Source organism: Cherax quadricarinatus, chromosome 66 (genome assembly GCF_038502225.1).
Source record: "Cherax quadricarinatus isolate ZL_2023a chromosome 66, ASM3850222v1, whole genome shotgun sequence".
Classification (NCBI taxonomy): Eukaryota; Metazoa; Arthropoda; class Malacostraca; order Decapoda; family Parastacidae; genus Cherax; species Cherax quadricarinatus.
Window position 1 is genome coordinate 4,482,793 of NC_091357.1, and position 25,692 is coordinate 4,508,484.

The 25,692-nt window shown below is 42.4% G+C and overlaps 1 protein-coding gene across 1 annotated transcript in view; it reads right to left on the minus strand.

The window, feature by feature from the left end:
* LOC128704144 (metalloprotease TIKI2) overlaps positions 1-24,950 on the minus strand; it is a gene marked incomplete at its 3' end in the record, with an annotated part of 74,424 nt that extends 49,474 nt beyond the window's left edge. Inside the window, 3 exon segments of the mRNA XM_070099006.1 lie at positions 16,190-16,364; positions 18,899-19,045; positions 24,909-24,950. Coding sequence (XP_069955107.1) covers positions 16,190-16,364; positions 18,899-19,045; positions 24,909-24,950 — 364 coding nt within the window.
* Positions 24,951-25,692: the final 742 nt, after the last annotated feature.

Genomic DNA, 25,692 nt, shown 5'->3' on the forward strand with positions numbered 1-25,692 from the left:
GGGTCATAGTGGTACCATCCACTAGTCGAAGTAGGTCTTCGTCCAAAGGTTGAACAAGTGTTGAAGAATTCTTTGTAACAAGATCCCATGATGCTGCAGTGTCTGACAGTTGTGATGAATGGTTTGAAAAACTAGTGGATGGTACCACTATGACCCCGCCTCCACCTGCTTCACGTCACCTCACTACAGTATATAAGCCACGTCTACAGCCCTATGCTGTACATTCTACAAGATTGATGGACTGAACACATCGACTCCAGGTTGAGGGACTGATTACCTCATTCTCCTCCTCTCCTTACGCCTTCCTCTTTGTATTGGACTGATGAAGCCACTGTGTGGCGAAACGTTTCCTGAATAAAGATTCCCATATGCTGCATAAGTGTCTCAATCTTCAACTTGTCGGTTTTTCAAACCATTCATCACATGTATTGTTTGTAATGGCTTGATAAAGCTCCTGGAGAGCGAAACGTTGCCACAATAAATGTCACATTATGTTGTTAGGTAAGACACATATGCAACAATTAGGTATCTTTATTATGAAACGTTTCGCCTACACAGTAGGCTTCTTCAGTCATAAGAACATAAGAACATAAGAACGAAGGAACACTGCAGAAGGCCTACTGGCCCATGCGAGGCAGGTCCAAGTCTCCTACCGGCTTAAGCCAATGCACCCAACCTAGTCAGGTCAGGTCACATTGACTTAAGGGAGGAACACGGCAACCGACCTGGTAGCACAAGCTATCAGGTCTAACTCACACCCACCCACATCTACTCATGTATTTATCCAACCTATTTTTAAAGCTACACAACGTTCTGGCCTCTATAACGGTACTAGGGAGTTTGTTCCACTCATCCACAACTCTATTACCAAACCAGTACTTTCCTATATCCTTCCTGAATCTGAATTTTTCCAACTTAAAACCATTGCTGCGAGTCCTGTCTAGGCTAGATACTTTCAGCACACTATTTACATCCCCTTTATTTATTCCTGTCTTCCATTTATACACCTCAATCATATCCCCCCTAATTCTACGTCTTTCTAGAGAGTGCAGTTTCAGGGCCTTAGTCTATCCTCATAGGGAAGGTTTCTGATACATGGGGGTACGTTTTCCAGAGCATTTATACTTTGTACAGTCCTGCCTTTGTACATAAGTCACATATCCAAGTACTTTATTATGAAAGCCTACAAAAGTTGATAGAAGCAGAAGAAACTTGAAGACGATGTAATCAGTCCATCACCCTTAAAGTTTTGAGGTGGTCAGTCCCTCAGTCTGGAGAAGAGCATTGTTCCATAGTATGAAACAATATGGAGAAGAAGTGACGGGATGGAACTTTTTATAGCACCAAGAGGTGAGACGTAGGCCACTAGGAGAGGTAAGAACTCAGATGTTGAGAAGTCAGGTCTCTCTCAAATCCAGCCCCTCTCACTAGTGGAAGTTGTCGAAGTTGATTGCAGGTCTGTACCAAGATACCCTCAACATCTGAGTTCTTACCTCTCCTAGTGGCCTACGTCTCACCTCTTGGCGCTATAAAAAGCTCCATCCCGTCACTTCTCCATTTTGTTTCATACTATGGAACAATGCTCTTCTCCAGACTGAGGGACTGACCACCTCAAAACTTTAAGGGTGATGGACTGATTACATCGTCTTCAAGTATCTTCTGCTTCTATCAACTTTTCTGTACTCGACTGAAGAAGCCTACTGTGTAGGCGAAACGTTTCATAATAAAGATACCTAATTGTTGCATATGTGTCTTACCTAACAACCTGTCGGTATTTTATACCATTTTAATGTTCAAATGTCACATTAGTTGCACTTGTGTCCTTTTACTTTACAAGGGTGGAAACATTGGGCGTGTTTCCTTACACCTGTTACAGTCTCCGCTCACCTAGCAAGCAAGTAGGTACCTGGGCGTTAGTCAATTGGCGTGGGTCGCATCCTGGGGGACAAGACTGAGGACCACAATGGAAATAAGACAGTCCCTCGATGACGCACTGACTTTCTTAGGGGTTATCATGGGTGGCTAACCCTCCGGGGTTAAAATTCCGAACAAAATCTTATCTTACAGAGGAACCTTAAGAGTTACTGAACAAAAAAAAAAAGTGTCCGTTCAAGGCAGGTGAAATTGCAGATCTAGAAAATGTACAGAGAACCTTTACTGCACATATAAGTTCTATCAAACACCTTAACTAATTGGAACGCTTGGAAGCACTCGACTTGTACTCACTGGAGCACAAAATGCTACTCACAATTATATCACATAAATGTTAAACCTAGGACCCAATCTAACTTTGTTATTTTTTTAAATACACTACCTAACAGAATACTCCATTCTACTGAATGAACAGCAATGCATGCAACCATATGACCTGTCTTTGTAATACTCATTTGTGCTTTATAGTTATCTGTTTACAATAATGTTTTATCACTGATTTCATCATTGCTTAGTTAATCTTAAGTTAATTTTAAGCCAGCCCGTAATGCTATGCATATAAGTGGCTTTGGCATGCTGCTCTTACCTGTATTTTTTGTACCTCTGTTTGTATGCTAAAATTTCTAAATAAAAAAAAATGATGTACACTTGGAAAATCCTAGAGGGACTGGTCTCTAATCTGCACACAGAAATCACTCCCTACGGAAGCAAAAGACTTAGCAGGGGAGGCAACATACGCCCAATGAAAAGCAGGGGCGCCATTAGTACACTAAAAGAAAACACAATAAGTGTCCGGGGCCCAAGACTGTTCAACAGTCTCCCAACAGCCATAAAGGGAATTACCAACAGACCCCTGGATGTCTTTAAGAGGGAGCTGTACAGATACCTAAAGTCAGTGCCGGATCAGCCGGGCTGTGGTTCCTATGTTGGACTACGTGCGGCCAGCAGTAACAGCCTGGTTGATCAGGCCCTGATCCACCAGGAGGCCAAGTCGTGGACCGTGCCGCGGGGGCGTTGATCCCCAGAATGCCCTCCAGGTAGACTCCAGGCAGGCAAGAAAGATCATATAAACGAAAAAGAAACACACGATAAACTGGAAAAAAAAAAAAAAGTCTGTAATGCGTTAAGACAAAATTGGAACATACAACGGCTGCTGCCTGGTGCAAGCAACTGATGAAGTCACGTGGATATTTTACACAGTCAAAACAACAACAACTTACAAAATGACTGGGGTTACCTGGAGGTTATTCCGGGGATCAACGCCCCCGCGGCCCGGTCCATGACCAGGCCTCCCGATGGATCAGGGCCTGATCAACTAGGCTGTTACTGCTGGCCGCACGCAGTCCGACGTACGAGCCACAGCCCGGCTGATCCGGCACTGACTTTAGGTATCTGTCCAGCTCTCTCTTGAAGGCAGCCAGGGGTTACAGAACTTACAAAATGACTGAGGTTACAGAAGAACTTACAAAATGACTGAGGTTACAAATGTTGATGAATATAAACAAGAATGCAAGGCACATACGGTGATTATTATTAATCTTAAACACCAAACCTGTGCGGGTGAGTGAACGCAAGACGCGGCTGAGGTATAATGAATATCTTGTAGTAATTAGCGGTGAATACTCATCGGGGGACGTGTTACTTTACTGGGTTCTTGAATACAGGCAGCGTGTTAGGCTTGCCCTGGGAGACAGCCATGACCATCAGCCTGCGAGGGAAGGAGAGATGGCTTGTTGCTCATAGGGCGTCGGCTGCGTAAGTGAGAATGGTGTAGCATCTCGTGGACTGAAGTTAGGCCTCAGCCCGCGAGATGGCAGCACAAACGTGGCGTGAATTTTAAAAACAAACACTAAGAACATAAGAACATAAGAACGAAGGAACACTGCAGAAGGCCTACTGGCCCATGCGAGGCAGGTCCAAGTCCCTACCGGCTTAAGCCAATGCACCCAACCTAGTCAGGTCAGGTCACATTGACTCAAGGGAGGAACACGGCAACCGACCCGTTAGCACAAGCTATCAGGTCTAACTCACACCCACCCACATCTACTCATGTATTTATCCAACCTATTTTTAAAGCTACACAACGTTCTGGCCTCTATAACGGTACTTGGGAGTTTGTTCCACTCATCCACAACTCTATTACCAAACCAGTACTTTCCTATATCCCTCCTGAATCTGAATTTTTCCAACTTAAAACCATTGCTGCGAGTCCTGTCTAGGCTAGATATTATCAGCACACTATTTACATCCCCTTTATTTATTCCTGTCTTCCACTTATAAACCTCAATCATATCCCCCCTAATTCTACGTCTTTCTAGAGAGTGCAGTTTCAGGGCCCTTAGTCTATCCTCATAGGGAAGGTTTCTGATACATGGGATCATCTTTGTCATCCTCCTTTGTACATTTTCCAGAGAATTTATATCCATTCTGTAATACGGTGACCAAAACTGTGCAGCATAATCTAAATGAGGCCTAACCAAGGATGTATAGAGTTGAAGAACAACCTGAGGACTCCTATTATTTATGCTTCTTGATATGAAGCCAAGGATTCTATTAGCTTTATTGCGAACACTTATGCACTGTTGTCTTGGTTTCAGATTACTGCTAACCAGAACTCCTAAATCTTTTTCGCAATCCGTAATATTAAGATCTACATTATTTAGTTTATATGTGGCATGGTTATTGTCCTGTCCAACATTTAGAACTTTGCATTTGTCTATATTAAACTGCATCTGCCACTTCTCCGACCACTGCATCAGTCTATTCAAATCTTCCTGGAGTGCTCGAATGTCCTCGTCAGAATGAATTCGACGGCCTATTTTGGTGTCATCGGCAAACTTGCCGATGTCGCTCTTTATGCCCTCATCTATGTCGTTTATGTAGATTGTGAACAGCAGGGGGCCCATCACTGACCCCTGTGGAGCACCACTCGTGACGCTTCCCCAATTATGTCTCCCTGTTTATACAAACTCTGCTGCCCATCTGTCAGCCATGCCTCTATCCAGGAAAAAATTTCTCCTATTCCGTGTGCCTCCACTTTCCTCAATAGTCTCTGATGTGGGACTCTATCAAAAACCTTACTGAAGTCCATATACACAATATCGTATTCATTACCATGACCTACCGCCTCAAATACCTAAGTGAAAAAAAGTTAACAAATTCGTAAGGCAGGAATGCCCTTTTGTAAAACCATGCTGAGATTCGTTGATTAATTTATGCTTTTCAAGATGGTTACGAATTGCCTCGGCAATTATTGATTCCATAAATTTTCCCACTATGGAAGTTAGGCTTATTGGTCTATAGTTCGAAGCTAAGAACCTGTCACGTTCTTTGAAAATAGGTATCACATTTGTCATTATACACTTATCTGGCACCATGCCAGTTTGTAGTGATATGTTGAAAAGATTCGCCAAAGGTTCGTTAAGTTCCTCTTTACATTCCTTTAGAACCCTTACATAGTTATTCAGGGCCTGGGGATTTATTAGGTTTTACCTTATCTATTTGTCTAAGGACCATGTCACTTGTGACCCTAATCGTGCATAGTTTATTATCGTCCTGTTCTACATAATTTATTATTTCTGGAATATGGCTAGTATCTTCCTGTGTAAAAGCTGAGAGGAAGTATGTGTTAAAATTTCTGCACATCTTATCACTGTTAGGTAAGACACATATGCAACAGTTAGACAACTTTATTCCGAAACGTTTCGCCTACACAGTAGGCTTCTTCAGTCGAATACAGAAAGTAGGCAGGAACAGTAGAGATGTGAAGACGATGTAATCAGTCCATCACCCTGTTCCTGCCTACTTTCTGTATTCGACTGAAGAAGCCTACTGTGTAGGCGAAACGTTTCGGAATAAAGTTGTCTAACTGTTGCATATGTGTCTTACCTAACAACCTGTCGGTATTGTATACCATTTTGATGTTCATCTTGTCAGACACTGCAACACGTGGCATGTTGGTACAGAAAACACCTTGGACGAGCTTTTCAAGTGAGAAGTGTTGGATCTGAGAGGGACATGACCTCTCAGTGTCTACATTCTCACTACTACTACTACTACTACTACTACTACTCTGAACCTCTCCTTCCGACAGTATTTAAGTCTCCGCACTGTCGCTTGATCTTCAGATAGTTCCTGACTATGGAACTGAACTTCTCCAGGCCGAGGGACTGACAACCTCAAATTCTACGACTTTAAGGGTGATGGACTGATTACATCGTCTTCACATCTCTACTGTTCCTGCCTACTTTCTGTATGACTATGGAACTGAACTTCTCCAGGCCGAGGGACTGACAACCTCAAATTCTACGACTACAAGGGTGATGAACTGATTACATCGTCTTCACATCTCTACTGTTCCTGCCTACTTTCTGTATTCGACTGAAGAAGCCTACTGTGTAGGCGAAACGTTTCGGAATAAAGTTGTCTAACTGTTGCATATGTGTCTTACCTACCTGATTACATCATAAGTCTAATAAGAACATTATAAGAACATAAGAAAGAATGAACACTGCAACAGGCCTACTGACCCATGCGGAGCAGGTTCATGTTTCCCCCCCCCCCGGATTAGCCCAATGACCCACCTAGTCAGGTCACTTCCACTTAAGGAAGGAGCACGGCATCAGACCTAGTAGCACAAGCTAGTCAGGTCCAACTCACACCCACCCACACCCACTCATGTATTTATCTAACCTATTTTTAAAACTACACAACGTTTTAGCCTCTATAACTGTACTCGGGAGTTTGTTCCACTCATCCACAACTCTATTACCAAACCAGTGCTTTCCTATATCCTTCCTGAATCTGAATTTTTCCAACTTGAAACCATTGCTGCGAGTCCTGTCTTGGCTGGAAATTTTCAGCACGCTATTTACATCCCCTTTATTTATTCCTGTTTTCCATTTATACACCTCGATCATATCCCCCCTAATTCTACGCCTTTCGAGAGAGTGCAGATTCAGGGCCCTCAGTCTATCCTCATAGGGAAGATTTCTGATACATGGGATCAACTTTGTCATCCTCCTTTGTACGTTTTCCAGAGCATTTATATCCATTCTGTAATACGGTGACCAGAACTGTGCAGCATAATCTAAATGAGGCCTAACCAAGGATATATAGAGTTGAAGAACAACCTGAGGACTTCTATTATTTATACTTCTAGATATGAAGCCAAGAATTCTGTTAGCTTTATTGCGAACACTAATGCACTGTTGTCTTGGTTTTAGATTACTGCTAACCAGAACTCCTAAATCCTTTTCGCAATCAGTAGTATTAAGATCTACATTATTTAGTTTATATGTGGCATGGTTATGCCAACATTTAGAACTTTGCATTTGTCAATATTAAACTGCATCTGCCACTTCTCCGACCATTGCATCAGTCTATTCAAATCATCCTGGAGTGCTCTAGTGTCCTCATTAGAATGAATTGGACGGCCTATTTTGGTGTCATCAGCAAATTTGCTTATGTCGCTATTTATTCCCTCATCTATGTCGTTTATGTAAATTGTGAACAACAACGGGCCCAACACTGACCCCTGAGGAACACCGCTTGTGACGTGCCCCCATTCTGATTTCTCCCCATTTATGCAAACTCTCTGCTGCCTATTTGTCAGCCATGCCTCTACCCAGGAAAAAATTTCTCCTCCTATTCCGTGTGCCTTAAGTTTCCTCAATAGCCTCTGATGTGGAACTCTATCGAAAGCCTTACTGAAGTCCATATACACAATATCATATTCATTACCATGATCTACCTCCTCAAACACCTTAGTGAAAAAAGTTAGTAAATTCGTAAGACAGGAACGCCCCTTTGTAAAACCGTGTTGAGATTCATTAATCAATCTGTGCCTGTCAAGATGGCTACGAATTGCTTCGGCAATTATTGATTCCATAAATTTTCCCACTATGGAGGTAAGGCTTATTGGTCTATAGTTCGAAGCAAAGGACCTGTCACCTGCCTTGTAAATAGATATTACATTTGCCATTTTCCACTTATCAGGCACTATGCCAGTTTGTAGTGATATGTTGAAAAGATTAGCCAAAGGTATGCTAAGTTCCTCTTTACATTCCTTTAACACCCTTGCAAACAGTTCATCAGGGCCTGGGGATTTGTTAGGTTTTAGTTTCTCTATTTGTCTGAGGACCATGTCACTAGATACCGCAATCGTACATAGTATCGAATCCCTTGCGTTCTTAGCCTCATAATCCCTTTTTGCTTTTCTTATTCCTTTTTTTATTTCTCTCTTTAACTGAATATGTTGATTTCTTAACTGCCATCCTCTCTTTTGATACCCCTATATATGCCTCTCTTTTGATCAATGAGATGTTTTAATCTATTGTTCATCCATTTGGGATGATTTTTGTTAGATCTAATTTCCTACTCGGAACAAAAGTTGTCTGGGCAGCTGGAACTATGCTTTGAAAAACGTCATGTTGGCGCTGGCGGTGTAGTGCTGGCAGTGTAGCGCTGGCAGTGCAGTACTGGCAGTGCAGTGCAGAGAGCAACTGTTATGCTGGTCAACTGCCAGGTGTACTGATTATGCTGCCTTGTGGTAGTTGAGAAGGTTGAGGGAAATATATGTATTATATATAATTTTTGTCTTTGTATTGTAATAGAATTAAGGGGTTAGGATTAAAATAGTCTAATAACTTAGGACAAATTGTCCTAGTTCTCAGATATTTTAAATTGGGGGAGAAAGGGGGATGTGATGTAGTTCAGTTGGGCTTGTGAGGTCTCTGGGGAGACCTAATTTAACCAATTATATGGTCACCTTGCCTTGGCAAATGTCTGTCAGACCAACGCCTTTTCGGCTTAAGACTGTCTTTGTCATGTCGGGGATATCGGAATGAATAGGATATAAGTGGGGAATATGGGAGTAAGGGATTATGTAGGCAGGGGAGAGGCAGGCGAGGTGGTAGGAGTGAGATGATTAGCGGAGGTAGGTAGGTAATGTGAGGTCACTGGTGACTACACCTTCACCTCTCATACTCTACCCACCACACTCCACCACTCCTCACCCTCTCACTACTTTAACTAAACATAAATAAATGGAGAAAATAACGGGGACAGTGAATATTACTATTCTACTCAAACACAGTTTATTGTTAAGTCTTTGTACAATAATATATTTGGGAACAGGAGTACATCATTGGGGTTTAGATAAATGGGGTGGTACACATAAGCAGTGAGACAGGGAATACAATTAGCTTCACCAAAATGAATATAACTTACAATATAGCACAGAGGAACTAAGCCACAGGTCCCAAGACCTATACAGCACGAGTACTGCGCCAAACTAGTACTCTGCCCAATGCCTCCAACAGTCTCCTCCAGAGACTTCAGCAGCCTTCTCCCGAGCCCTGCACCCCAGCAGCAGCTCCGCTCGAATCTCCTGATCATGCTCTTCCTTGGGCTTTTATGGTGGTCCAAGCACCCTCCACAACTACGTGTACGACCTGATGCCTAGGTCTGACTCCGTCAAGAACAAAAGACCTCAGACGTGGGCGTGGCTACAGACGTCTGCCAAGGCAAGGTGTGACCATATAATTGGTTAAATTAGGTCTCCCAAGAGACCTCACAAGCCCAGCTGAACTGCATCACATCTTTTGTTCTGGACGGCGTCAGACCTCAGCGTCAGATCAACACCATGTGTGCACACCTCATTGTGGAGGGTGCTTGGACCACCATATAAGCCCAAGGAAGAGCATGATCGAGAGATTCGTGCGGAGCTCTAGCCTGGGTGCAGAGCTCTGAGCAGGGAGAAGGCTGCTGGAGAGTCGAGCAGAGCTCTGGCCTGAGAGCAGAGCTGAACTGGAGAGTCTCGGGAGGAGAGACTGTTGGAGACAGTGGGCAGAGTACTGGCTTGGAGCAGTACTCATGCTGTGTAGGTCTTGGGACCTGTAGCTTAGTTCCTGTGATGAACTGTTCTCTGAACTATATTGTAAGTTACATTCATTTTCGTGAAGTTGATTGTATTCCTGTCTCACTGCTTATACATACCATCCCATTTATCTAAACCACAATAATGTTCTCCTGTTCCCAAATATATTATTGTACAAGGACTTAATAATAAACTGAGTAGAATAGTAATATTCACTGTCCCCGTTATTTACTCATTTCTCCATTTATTTATGTTTAGTTAAAGTAGTAAGAGGGTGAGTAGTATGGTGAGTAGAGTAATGACAGGTGAAGATGTAGTCACCAGTGACCTCACATTACCTACCTCCACTAATCATCTCTCCTACCACCTCGCCTGCCTATCCCCTGCCTATACATACTCCCTTACTCCCATATTCCCCGATTATGCTTACGTTCCAATACCTCCCTACATGACACTGGCAGTGTAGTGCTGGCAGTGTATTGCTGGCAGTGCAGTGGTGGCAGTATAGTGCTGGCAGTGCAGTGCTGGCAGTGTAGTGCTGGCAGTGCAGTGCTGGCAGTGCAGTGCTGGCAGTGTAGTGCTGGCAGTGTAGTGCTGGCAGTGTAGTGCTGGCAGTGTAGTGCTGGCAGTGTAGTGCTGGCAGTGCAGTGCTGGCAGTGCAGTGCTGGCAGTGTAGTGCTGGCAGTATCGTGCTGGCAGTGTAGTGCTGGCAGTGTAGTGCTGGCAGTGTAGTGCTGGCAGTGCAGTGCTGGCAGTGTAGTGCCGGCAGTGTAGTGCTGGCAGTGTAGTGCTGGCAGTGTAGTGCTGGCAGTGTAGTGCTGGCAGTGTAGTGCTGGCAGTGTAGTGATGGCAGTGTAGTGATGGCAGTGTAGTGATGGCAGTGTAGTGATGGCAGTGTAGTGATGGCAGTGTAGTGATGGCAGTGTAGTGCCGGCAGTGTAGTGCCGGCAGTGTAGTGCCGGCAGTGTAGTGCCGGCAGTGTAGTGGTGGCAGGTGTGTCTGGTGCTGACCTGACGGCCAGTCTTCCTGCCTGCGCTTCAGATTCTTCAGACTACCGTGCTCGTCACCTGCTCCTAGGGCTGAGGGATTGACTACCTCAACTTCCACTGTCTTCTGTATATATTTCAACAGTCTTCAGATTATATCCATGTACTGTACTGATAAAGCCTCTGGATGGCGAAACGTCTACAAAGTAAAGATACCCATATGTCGCATGTGTGTTTAATTCATTATCTTGTCGGTACTGTATACCACTGATATGCAAAGGTCAGTCGACATTACAACCAGATCTTTCACATGTTCCCTCCGTGTCACTCTGAGTTCTTCATTCTTTCCGTATCTAAGCAGTTGGGACCTGTCACCGCTGAAGGTCATGTCATTCTTCACTGCCCATTGGAAGACACTGTTTATATCTTGCAATTTTTCCAGGTCTTCTGCCGAGGTGATTTTCATGCTTGCTTTGGTATCAACCCAAATGAGGATACTCAACTATGGCGAGTGCTTTTATCTATGTCCACTTTGAGGATAAGAATCAGTAAAGGCGCCAAGGCCGTGTCTTGGGTAACAGATTTTTACTCTGTCAATGCAGGATTTTGCTCCGTTTACTATTACTGTTGGCGTTCCACTTGCCAGAAAATTAAAAATCCATTTGCCCACTTGTGCAATCATTCCATGCTCAGTAATAATGGTATTATTACTGACAGAATGTTAGGTAAATGGACACAGACGCAACTAATGGGACATTTTACTGTGGCAACGTTTCGATTGCCAAAGCTCCAGAAGAGCGAAACGTTGCCACAAAATGTCACATTCGTCTCATATGTGTCCATTTACCTAACATTCCATAATCACATTCATCAAGTGTCTTAGTAAAATCCGCGTATACCACATTTGCGTTGCCTTCCAGCGCCTCCAACGGCTGCGGTATAAGCAGCCTCACCACAGACACGAAAATAGATTAACTACAGACACACTGGTGAAGTTCACCGTGATTTGGATTAATGTCTGACGAAGTAGTAGGCCCAGTTTAAGATAGATAAGCAACTGCGACATTTACAGAGCACCGTAACTGCGTAGGTTACTCAGCGCTCACAGCTATAATGTAATATGTATACACAACACAACGTAACACAACATCGACAACACACAAGAAAAACAAGGATAAAATCAACAAACGATAAAAGCAACGAACATAAACAATACTACTGATAAATACTATCACGACTATTTCAAGCAACCAAAATCAGTCAGGCAGTTTAAAGAGGACAAATTTATAGAATTAACCTTTGGAAAAACTAACTAGGGAGCCAAAACTGGATGCAAAAGAAGACTGGTTAGTACAGATCTGAGGTCAACAATGCCTAAGTGGTCACAATAAGATGATAAACTACTGGAGTTTACTTCAAGTGGTTTACATAACACCAGAACCAAGATCACTCTCTTCAACTTGATAGTTTTATTATGTAGTCTATACTCTTCCTGTGAGTGGTAGTCACTTCATACCCTTCTTGTGAGTGGCTTTGGGGTGACTACCACTCACAAAGGGTATGGAGTGACTACCACTCACAAGGCATGGAGTGACTACCACTCACAGAAAGGGTATGGAGTGACTACCACTCACAAGGCATGGAGTGACTACCACTCACAGAAAGGCTATGGAGTGACTACCACTCACAGAAAGTGTATGGAGTGCCTACCACTCACAGAAAGTGTATGGAGTGACTACCACTCACAGAAAGGGCATGGAGTGACTACCATTCAGTCAAAACTAGACAGAGGTACATTATAGGCAGACTAAACAACGGACGTAATATACTTCAAGGCCGCCAGTGACCATCATTATTAACACAAGCAGTGTAAACATTGTAAATACTGACCATGCGTTGTAAACGTTATTCATACATTGTAACATTGTCCATGCAATTTGAACATTGTCATCGTAATGTAAACATTTTCCATGCATTGTAAACATTGTCCATGCTTTGTATACATTATCCACGCATTGTAAACATTGTAAAAATTGTCTATGCATTGTAAACATCGTTCTTGCACTGTAAACACTGTCAGACGTGCAGTGTAACTGTATATGTACCTATACCTAAATAAACTTAATGTTACGATGCACGGAGAAGCGCATCACCTTAACAAAACAAGTGCAAGGGAGATGGGGCGGATGTGAGACGTTACAGTCACGCATTACAAAGATGTTCTCTGAACTCGTCCCTCACTACAGTGCTGCTACAGCTAAACGTATTAAACCAAAGTGCAAAATTCTTAGTTGGAAAGAAAATGAACAAAAGAGAGGAAGAGGTGGTTGAAGGTGTGTGCCGGGTGAGAATGTGGTGGTCTTATCTGGGGGGAGACAAGTACAATATATATACGAGCCGCTATCTGCTGCCATCCCTGCCCACTTATACCCAGGATGATGGATGAGTGGCTGGGCAGTGATGAGGCCACGGGTGAGCTGGGTGAGATGACCAAGCCTTCTTTTGTTTTTGGTTACAGCGATTAATAAGTCATTTTCTTAAAAAAAAAAAATCGATTCTTCATTTCTTACGGATCAATAACGCATTTCAAGCAAAAATTCAATTTCCTGACCTAAGGCTTCCTAGAGTTTAGGTATACAGAAATAACCCGCACAAACGAGAGGGAAGCTTTTGACGACGTTTCGGTCCGATCTGGACCATTTGTGTATTGTTCCAGTCAGGGTATTGTGCCTTTTTGTTAATACACTCTACGTTCTTAATACACTCGACGTTCTTAATACACTCGACGTTCTTAATACACTCGACGTTCTTAATACACTCGACGTTCTTAACACTCGACCTATCTAGGGTCAACCTAACTGTAGTTAGCATTTATAGCTATTAAATATACATATTAGCTATTAAATGTACTGTTGACGTACTTGTTACAATTTTCGGAAGCAGCTTATTCAGCAGTGTTTCCTAAGTCGACAATAAGTACAATGCTCGACAGGCAGACTGAAGCCAACACGTTGTGAGTACAAGGCTCCACAGGTAGACTGAAGTCGACATGTTGTGAGCACAAAGCTCGACAGGTTGACTGAGTGGGAGAAATAAAAGGCTTCGTACAGGGAAGAATGACTGATCATGTCTGACTTGACAAGAAAGTAACGGAACCTTCGCTTGACTTTCCCATTAAAATCATATGGTGTGCGTGCATGCGTTCGTGCTCCACGAAACCGTGCATTTACAGTCGACTCTTATGAATCTCCTCTCATAATACGGTTGGTAGCGCACTCGGCTCACATACTGTGTGTCCGTGGTTCGATTCCTGGCATGGGTAGAAACGCTGGACATTTTTTTTACACCTGCTTCCCCTGTTCAGTTAGCAGTAAGTAGTTATCTGGGTGTTAATCCAATGTTGTGGGTGGCATCCTGGGGGCGTCATTATACCTTACATAAGGCTCGACGACGACGACGACGACGACGACGACGACGACGACGACGATGACGATGACGATGACGATGACGATGACGATGATGATGATGATGATGATGATGATGATGATGATGATGATGATGATGATGATGATGATGATGATGATGATGATGATGATGATGATGATGATGATGATGATGGATTCCACTACTACTGCTTCTATTACTACTACTATAAATAACGTTGGTGTTATCAGTCTAGTTTTAGCGACTAATTTGCCTCGGCATGATAGTGGCTATCTTTGTACTTAGCAAATCAAAACTGTAATTACACATTGTAACCTTTACAAAGAAATAAGCTTATTATTATTATAAGTAATTTTAATGACAGTGGGATGACTGTTTCCTGGCTTTTACCATAAAGTATTTAAGGCACGTGTTAATACCTTCTTGCTATTATCACAAGTCTCTTGCCTTTGTGCAGCTCTTTATCCGTCTTCATTTATAGAGGGCGTAGCCCTTCCTTTCCTGTTTTGGAGCATACTTCTAGTGCCACCGAGTTCATTCTCTCAAAATACTGGTTCAGGTCCACACTTAGCACATTATCTTCCCAGTACATGGCAGTAAGCTTACGATTCATTAGCTCCCTACTGACGTTTTTGATAAATTTAAATATGTTAAACATACTTATTACCCGAGTCCGTTTTGTTGCTCAGCAGTGTGTGCGCAGGTCTGAACTTCTATTAGGTTGTGGTACGAGTTTACGGTCTTCCACGCCATTATGTTTCGTACCAGATCATTATTCGTGACTATAGGATCTAGAGTATTTTCTAGTCCGGTCAGTTCGGCTGTCTGCTGGCATTAGGCGAATTCGTTATAGAGTCTTAGTAGTTAAGTACTTAGTACTTAAGACTATTCATCCAGACTAGCTAGTGGGAGTCTGCTATTACAGTCTGCTACATACTTCCAATATAGGTGACTTTAATAGAAGTCACCAAGCAACAGAATATCTGGGGCTGGGTTTAATGGTTCTCAAGACATAACTCGATATTCAAAGTCTGATCTTTGAACTGCTGGGAAGTTGCATCTTATGGTTTATGGACAAGTACAATAACTGTCTTAAGTTTTAGCCACCAAAACTTAGACTACATCATTACTGGTTTTAAGTAACACTGTACATATGAGCGACCCCAACAAAGACCAAGTCTCCCTTGTTTGTTTTTCAGGTCTCATCTGAGTAGCTTGTACCCAGGTATCCATAAGTAGCCTATACCGTTGATTTCTGTAAAGTCTGCGAACATCGCATTAGACGCAGGCAACTGAAGAACGTTATTGTGTTGTCACTCAGCTTAAGACCTTGAATGTTAGCCAAGACGAATGATGTTATAATGTTTGTTGTCGTTGTGCTGAGAAGCTTTTCTGTTAGTTTTAATGCCTGGCTCTGGAGATTCCACCACCTCTGTTTCTAGACCAGGATGGTTCCTAGGTGGTGATATATTCTTACCATGTTCAGCCATTCTTTTTCGTTTCATGGCGCTAAAAAAAATCTTGCCGTTTGAAAGCCTGTAATTTTCACCTTGCATTATATAGGTTCATGATGCTTTGTACGCTAGGCAAGGTTAGCTAACACCTACCCATACCCACTCCTGGAACTAAGCGAGTAACACAAGGTGTTTACAACTGCGTGGATACAACTAGGCAAGTTGTACATGAATGGTATAAACTACCGATAAGATGAAAATTAGACACACACAGGCATCTTTAATGTAAAGATACGCAAATGTTGCATATGTCTAATTTTCACAACTAGGCGAGTAACACCAGGTGTTTACAACTGTGTGGATACAACTAGCCGAGTAACACCAGGTGTTTACAACTGTGTGGATACAATTGGGCAAGTGGCACACCACATCTCCCAGCAGCACAATCCAGACGTGAGCAGTTTACTCTAAACAACCAGAATCGTCCTACTTACCGGCGCCGAAGGCAAAGAAGAAGCTCTGGTCAGGATTGGCTCGGAGTATCTCCACCACCCGGCGACCCATCCTCTTGTTCCTCCTGTAGATGAGTTCCTCCCTGAAGTACTCATCTATGTGGGTAGCTGTAGCGGCCTCTAGCGGCGGCAACGAGGCGTTACCCAAGTGAGGGACCTGCTGGAGACAGTCCAACGTCAGCTCTGCTCTAACCCCCCTCCTACCATTCATATAGGTGAGTACAAATAGGAAACGTGTATATCTCGCGCTCAACAGACGGAGGATCAAGCCTCCATCACGTCTTGCGCTGAATGACCCACAAGCACACACACACACACACACACACACACACACACACACACACACACACACACACACACACACACACACACACACACACACACACACACACACACAAGAACGAAGGAACACTGGAGTGAGCTTAAACAATGAGACACTTATGCCACATCTGGGACACTTAATGGAAGAAATGTTTCGCCAGCCAGTGGTTTCTTCAGTCCAGTACAGAGAAGAGCAGAGAAAGATGAGGAGTTTGAGGTAATCAGTGCGTCAGCCTGGACTGAACACATCGACTCCACACTGAGGGACTTATTGCCTCAAACTCCTCTTTCTCCGTTCTTCTCTGTATTGAACTGAAGAAGCCAATGATTGGTGAAACGTTTCCTCAATAAAGATTGCATTCTTCAACTTTTCGGTTTTCTAAACCATTTACATTATTGCGGTGAGCCTACTGGCCCATGCTTGGCAGATCCAACTCACACGTAAGGCTCTTGCCTCAATGACCTTACCTGAGAGTTTGTTACACTATTATCTCAAACTGGGGATAAAACTAGTCTGCGTTTCTGGATAATTACAGTTGTGACTTGATAATGATGCTAGGCTGATAATTATCACCTTGGAGCTTGCTAATGATCCTGAACTAATTGAAAGGACTTAGGATTCGTCTATTGTGAGTTTGCTGTCAACTCATTTAGCTAGTAAAGCAATGTTTAACTACTCATTAGATTCATAATGTTTATAAAATGGTCACTGGTATTAGCAAAATGTTTAACATGAGGCGGCAAAGTATTCAGCCAGTTTAGATGAACAAAAAAAATTAGCATTGAAGCCTAGCGTAATAAGACTCACGAAATCGTAATGACACGATTGCAAACAAACCATACCACGGGCGGGATTTGAACCCGCGGTCAGAGAGTCTCAGAACTCCAGACCGTCGCGTTAGCTACTGGATCAGCTATCCACAATAAGATTCGTCCAACTAGGTAGAAATATACCTAGTTGGACGAATCTTATTGTGGCTAGCTGGTCCAGTGCTAACGCGACGGTCTGGAGTTTTGAGACTCTCTGACCGCGGGTTCAAATCCCGCCCGTGGTATGGTTTCCTAGCGTAATAAATATGGTTGAACTTCCACACAAACATCAATGCATCTTTAAGTCTGGAAATCAATAATACAACAAAATTCTACTAGGCTGAATAGATTAAGAACTCGCAATGATATATCCTCAAGAAGGCTTCCTAAATGCCTAAGTAATCGGGTGAAGATTGAATAACAGAATATAGCTCTGTAAGCAAGGTTAATTTGTAGTTATACGGTAAGCAGACAGTGGCAGATGTGCACGCATGGTGTTTAATGTGCTCATGTTTCCCCCAATGCACATCTCGCGACAGGTGCTAAGGGTGCACCAATGCACACACCACAACAAGTGGGTATTGCACCAGTGCACACCTGACAACAACAGTAGACAACACTACCACTTGTGTCTCACACTCCGCTGTCTTCCAGTTTGCCTTGTCAATTACTGACTGAAATGACAAGTTTGCAGATAAGTGTGAAAATAGATGCACAACAAGCTTATATTCGGACAACCTTCCACTCTGTGTAAAGCATCATATGAGATGTAAGCTCTACATAGAGCGAAACTCTCCCCCAGTAAAACCTCGTCCTAAAACTACTTGAGAGATTATAGGGCCGGTGACAGCTGACGCCGTATAGCACCCCTCCGAAACTTGTCTCTTGAATTCTGGCAACATTTCTTTAGTAAATGAAGCAACAGCAGTAACCAAGAATAAATATACATAATCCGCCAGTTACCACGCATCACTTATACTCAGTGCATGGGGAAAAAATGCAGTGAGCAGATGCTAAAAATATTTAAAAGCAACGAGGTTTTTAACACTTGGGTGAGGAAAGCGCACCAGGCTTGCCTGAGCCCGCTGAAGCCTATTGTCAAGTAGGTGAGAAATATTGATGCAGCGAGACTGCACGCTGCAGTGTGGGGGAAGACAGGGGGACCAAGGGTATATACCTAGTGGGGAATCAAGGATATACATAGTGGGGAGAAGGGTATATCTAGTGGGGAGAAGGGTGTAACTAATGGTACAAGTACGTGGTGAACATACAATGGACACATAAGAATACATGTGGCGAACACAATGCACGCATGAGCCTACAGGTGTGGTAATAATACTCACGAGAGCGTACAGGCGTGTATGGTAACGCACAATGTACACACAAGTACAGGTGAGTGTGGTAACAATGCACACATACGAGTGCACAATGTGTACTAACACAATATACACACATGAGAGTACCGGCGTGTTTAGTAACATACAATGTACACACAAGACAGCAGGTGTGTGCTGGTGGCAGCTGCTGCATACCTGTGTGATGATGGCAGCTGCTACATACCTGTGTGGTGTCTTGAGAGAAGATAACAGCGTCCAGATCACCACAGTTGTAGTGTGTGATGAGGTGGTCGGTGGTGTACGTCAGATGACCCTCTCCCTCACGCAGTATCTCTTGTTGCGAGAGAGTGTGATTCAACGCGAACACCACCTGCAATATCACATACAATTATATATATATATTGTAACCACGAACGAGTGGTATTGATCAATAACAACACTGCGCTAGCCAAGGATTCGAACCCATGTTGTACTGGCCTGCCTCATGGTAAGCGAGAACCACATGATGCTTTAAACCACAGGACCACCCAACCCTACAAGAATGGTGCAGCCAGCACACAGCTAGCTGTTGGGCCACCATCCGAGGGCATACGGAGGTGTGGGAGCTTCTAAGCTAATTTCATTCTCATCCCTGTTTGGTGTACTAGCCTCACGAGCAGTATTTATATATTATTGTAACCACGAACGAGTGGTATTGATCAATAACAACACTGCGCTAGCCAAGGATTCGAACCCATGTTGTACTGGCCTGCCTCATGGTTTAAAGCGTCATGTGGTTCTCGCTTACCATGAGGCAGGCCAGTACAATATGGGTTCGAATCCTTGGCTAGCGCAGTGTTATTGATATTATATATATATATATATATATAAATATATATCAACACACCAGGAATCTCCCACCGAGGGAGACTGCTTGAAAAAGGAGAGACTAAAGTTTTTCTTCGTATTACGTTTGGTAATTCATATAGAAGGGTTACTAGCCCTGTACACTTGCTCGTTAATTCAAATATCTAATCACCAATCACGTGGCAGCACCTCAATGCCTAAAAGCATGCAAAAATAGCCTGAAGGTTCAGTTTCTGTTCAGCCCGAATATCAAAATGAGAGAGAAATGTGATCCAAATGATTTCGACCGTTGAGTGATTGTTGGTGCCAGACGGGGTAGTCTGCGTATCTCATACTGATATCCTGGGATTTTCATGCACAATAGTCTCTAGAGCTTTCACAGAATGGTGTGAATAACACAAAACATACAGTGAGCGGCAGTTCTGTGGGTGAAAAAGCCTTGTTAAGAAAGAAGTGAGAGGATATATATATATATATATATATATATATATATATATATATATATATATCTATATCTATATATATGTCGTGCCGAATAGGCAGAACTTGCGATCTTGGCTTAAATAGCAACGCTCATCTTGCCATATAGGACAAGTGAAAATTTGTGTATGCAATAATTTCGCCAAAATCATTCTGAACCTAACGAAAAAAATATATTTCACTGTGTTTGTTTAGTATTAAATTATTGTAAACAAATTTAAAATATATTTAGTTGGGTTAGGCTAAAATAAATTGCTCTTGTTATAATAAGGTTAGGTAAGTTTTCTAAGATTCTTTTGGTGCAAAATTAAAATTTTTTACATTAACATTAATGAAAAAAATATATCTTTAAACGTATAAGAGAAAATTTCAGAAAGGACTTAATTTTAAATGAGTTCTTGCTAATTGACCAGTTTTACATATTCGGCACTACATATATATATATATATATATGTATATACATATATATATATATATATATATATATATATATATATATATATATATATATATATATATATATATATTATATATTGGTGGAATGATGATGTGAAGAGAGTAGTAAGGGAGAAAAAGTTAGCATATGAGAAGTTTTTACAAAGTAGAAGTGATGCAAGGAGGGAAGAGTATATGGAGAAAAAGAGAGAGGTTAAGAGAGTGGTGAAGCAATGTAAAAAGAGAGCAAATGAGAGAGTGGGTGAGATGTTATCAACAAATTTTGTTGAAAATAAGAAAAAGTTTTGGAGTGAGATTAACAAGTTAAGAAAGCCTAGAGAACAAATGGATTTGTCAGTTAAAAATAGGAGAGGAGAGTTATTAAATGGAGAGTTAGAGGTATTGGGAAGATGGAGGGAATATTTTGAGGAATTGTTAAATGTTGATGAAGATAGGGAAGCTGTGATTTCGTGTATAGGGCAAGGAGGAACAACATCTTGTAGGAGTGAGGAAGAGCCAGTTGTGAGTGTGGGGGAAGTTCGTGAGGCAGTAGGTAAAATGAAAGGGGGTAAGGCAGCCGGGATTGATGGGATAAAGATAGAAATGTTAAAAGCAGGTGGGGATATAGTTTTGGAGTGGTTGGTGCAATTATTTAATAAATGTATGGAAGAGGGTAAGGTACCTAGGGATTGGCAGAGAGCATGCATAGTTCCTTTGTATAAAGGCAAAGGGGACAAAAGAGAGTGCAAAAATTATAGGGGGATAAGTCTGTTGAGTATACCTGGTAAAGTGTATGGTAGAGTTATTATTGAAAGAATTAAGAGTAAGACGGAGAATAGGATAGCAGATGAACAAGGAGGCTTTAGGAAAGGTAGGGGGTGTGTGGACCAGGTGTTTACAGTGAAACATATAAGTGAACAGTATTTAGATAAGGCTAAAGAGGTCTTTGTGGCATTTATGGATTTGGAAAAGGCGTATGACAGGGTGGATAGGGGGGCAATGTGGCAGATGTTGCAGGTGTATGGTGTAGGAGGTAGGTTACTGAAAGCAGTGAAGAGTTTTTACGAGGATAGTGAGGCTCAAGTTAGAGTATGTAGGAAAGAGGGAAATTATTTCCCAGTAAAAGTAGGCCTTAGACAAGGATGTGTGATGTCACCGTGGTTGTTTAATATATTTATAGATGGGGTTGTAAGAGAAGTAAATGCGAGGGTCTTGGCAAGAGGCGTGGAGTTAAAAGATAAAGAATCACACATAAAGTGGGAGTTGTCACAGTTGCTCTTTGCTGATGACACTGTGCTCTTGGGAGATTCTGAAGAGAAGTTGCAGAGATTGGTGGATGAATTTGGTAGGGTGTGCAAAAGAAGAAAATTAAAAGTGAATACAGGAAAGAGTAAGGTTATGAGGATAACAAAAATATTAGGTGATGAAAGATTGGATATCAGATTGGAGGGAGAGAGTATGGAGGAGGTGAATGTATTCAGATATTTGGGAGTGGACGTGTCAGCGGATGGGTCTATGAAGGATGAGGTGAATCATAGAATTGATGAGGGGAAAAGGGTGAGTGGTGCACTTAGGAGTCTGTGGAGACAAAGAACTTTGTCCTTGGAGGCAAAGAGGGGAATGTATGAGAGTATAGTTTTACCAACACTCTTATATGGGTGTGAAGCATGGGTGATGAATGTTGCAGCGAGGAGAAGGCTGGAGGCAGTGGAGATGTCATGTCTGAGGGCAATGTGTGGTGTGAATATAATGCAGAGAATTCGTAGTTTGGAAGTTAGGAGGAGGTGCGGGATTACCAAAACTGTTGTCCAGAGGGCTGAGGAAGGGTTGTTGAGGTGGTTCGGACATGTAGAGAGAATGGAGCGAAACAGAATGACTTCAAGAGTGTATCAGTCTGTAGTGGAAGGAAGGCGGGGTAGGGGTCGGCCTAGGAAAGGTTGGAGGGAGGGGGTAAAGGAGGTTTTGTGTGCGAGGGGCTTGGACTTCCAGCAGGCATGCGTGAGCGTGTTTGATAGGAGTGAATGGAGACGAATGGTTTTTAATACTTGACGTGCTGTTGGAGTGTGAGCAAAGTAACATTTATGAAGGGGTTCAGGGAAACCGGCAGGCCGGACTTGAGTCCTGGAGATGGGAAGTACAGTGCCTGCACTCTGAAGGAGGGGTGTTAATGTTGCAGTTTAAAAACTGTAGTGTAAAGCACCCTTCTGGCAAGACAGTGATGGAGTGAATGATGGTGAAAGTTTTTCTTTTTCGGGCCACCCTGCCTTGGTGGGAATCGGCCAGTGTGATAATAAAAAAAAAAATATATATAATATATATATTATATATATATATATATATATATATATATATATATATATATATATATATATATAAATGCGAACAGAAAAAGAGAAGCCACTGAGTGGGTAGACGTAACTAAGAGTATGTCAAACTTTGACTGTTTAAGGTGTCTTAATCAGTCACCCATTTGACTGTTTCTACAACAGTGACATTTCTGTGATTAGGAGGACAAGGTGCAAGCTAACGCGTTTCAACACTATCTAACCTATCCTGTGTGATGGAATATGGCAGGGAAACACAACTAGCTTTTGTTCCCACTGCGTAGCCATCATGTAGGATAGTGTAGCAGCACACTACTGATGTATCCAATTTTGTTAAAATGTATCTAACATTTCCCTTCAAAAATATGGAACTTTTGACATGAATCAACACGCTGAAGTTCTTTCTGTTGCTGCTTTGCTAATGTTAGCGAGTGTGACCATGTCAAGTATCATACACTAATACATGTTAGTAAGCCTATGTCAAGAATAATACACTAATGCAACATATTAGTGAGTAACTATGTCAAGGATGATACACTAATACAGCACGTTAGTGTGACCATATCAAGGATGATACACTAATACAGCACGTTAGTGTGACCATATCAAGGATGATACACTAATACAACATGTTAGTGGGTGTAACAATGTCAAGGATGATGCACTCACACATCATGCTGCTGGAAAGTACAGATCTTAATCTTTAACAGTATGCTTTTGTAATATGCTGGAGTCTACCTGGAGAGTGCTATGGGGGTCAACTCCCCCTCGACCTGGTCCCAGACCAGAGTTTTATATTTGCTTGAGGATCAACTGTCAAGTAATTTTATTGGTTGCCTCAAAGGCCAAAGTACATCTGACTGCATAACTGCTCAACAAATGAAAACAGTCGGGTATTTACTGATTAATCAAAGAAACTTTTAGTAAGTTAAAATACAGACACTATTTCTAACTGTCGCCTTTTGCCACTGTCCGTCTTTAATAACGTGTATTATTTCCGGCGATATCATATGGGTGCCGCACATGGACGACGTCTTCGTAATCACTCCCAAGTGTTGGGACTTTCAGAACCCACAGAGGTGGTTCAAGGAAGCTGAACTGGTAATCGAGTTCACTCATGTCAAAGAAACAATGCCAGGTTACCATTTCTCGACGTCTTCATCCACAAAGCAGACAACACCTCAAAATTAAGTTTACAGGAAGCCTATAGATAAAAAATTACTTCTTTCCCCGTCAAAATAACAAAAGTTAATGAAACATCAAGATTGACTTTCTTGAGGGGATATTGCATATGCAACCCCGAGTTTCTTGACGAGGAACGCTCCTACATACACCAAACCTTCACCAAGCACACTTTCCTTCTTTCTTTCTTTATAAAAAATATATAAGAAATGAACACATCCTCAACTTCCAGGCAATGACACCACTCTGAGCAAAATTATCATCCGTTCCAACAGCCGAGTTGCCTTGAACCTCTCTATGTAGCAAGTTCACCAGTCTTCAGCTTGAACCTCTCTCAAGCAGTCGCACAAGGCCGCGCTAGAGTCATAACACATCCATCAAAGACCGAAGTGGAGAACCTTGAGCAAATCAAGGCAGTGACTTATATAACTGCCTTGTGGGGGCTGCAATGGATCAGATAAACAGCGCGGAACCTCGGAACACGTCTGAAGGAAAACATCAAAGCGTACAGATTTGACAACTTAGCAACTAACACAAGAACACTTCCAACCACTTTATGAAGCAGAACGACAATTACTTGGTGATTAAGGAACTAGACACCTACGACTTGTCATTATGCTCCATTACAAGCAATACTACACAACTCAGCTTGGCCTTCACTGATACATGACGATGAGTCCCCATTAACATGGTAAACCTTCACTCTCACCTGACATCTCCACTACTACTGGACCAGTAGACTATGTAGAGCCTTTTCTTTTCATTTCCTGTATCTCATGTTCCCTCTGTATACCTTCTGTGACCTTGTATCATGAAATAATTTATTCAACACTAATGAACACACACTGAATTGTATGGTTGTTGTGGAAACTTATGAGGCAAACACTGTTGACATGGCTAATGTATACTTTTGATGAGTTTCAAGAGTTTTTCTACTCCCGGAAGCCGACCATGGGCCAGGCTTGCCTGGTCAACCAGGCTGTTGCTGCTGGAGGCCCACTGCCCCATATACAAATCATGGCCAGGTTGATCGGGCGCCTGGTGAAGATACCTATCCAGTTTCCTCGTGTTTCCATCAGTGTTTCTGATATCCTCTGGTAAGATGTTGAATAATCTGGGACCACGAATGTTGATACAGTGTTCCTTTATCGTGCCCACTGCGCCCCAGCTTCTCACTGGGCTTATTTTGCACTTCTTCCCATATATCTCGCTCCAGTATATTGCTATGGCTCTCAAATCACACAAGGCTCTCAAACTACAAGAAGCTCTTAAACCATACGAGGCTCTCAGGTTTACTTGTCATCTAGAGACTCAAGATGGGCAACTATGTTTTAAACCCAAAGACAGGGAATAAACCAAACGCTTGAGGTATACGTACAAAGGACAATAAACAATGGTAGAAACAGCAACCACCCAGGGAAGTACTACCGTCCTGCCAGATGACTGTGAAACAAAAACCTGTAACTGTTTTGCATGATGGTAGGATTGCTGGTTTCTTTTTCTGTCTCATAAACACGCTAAGATAACAGGGATATCTTGCTACTCCTACTTACACTTTGGTCACACTTCACAGACACGCACATGCATATATATATATACATACATCTAGGTTTTTCTCCTTTTTCTAAATAGCTCTTGTTCTTTTTTATTTCTTCTATTGTCCATGGGGAAGTGGAAAAGAATCTTTCCTCCGTAAGCCATGCGTGTCGTATGAGGCGACTAAAATGCCGGGAGCAATGGGCTAGTAACC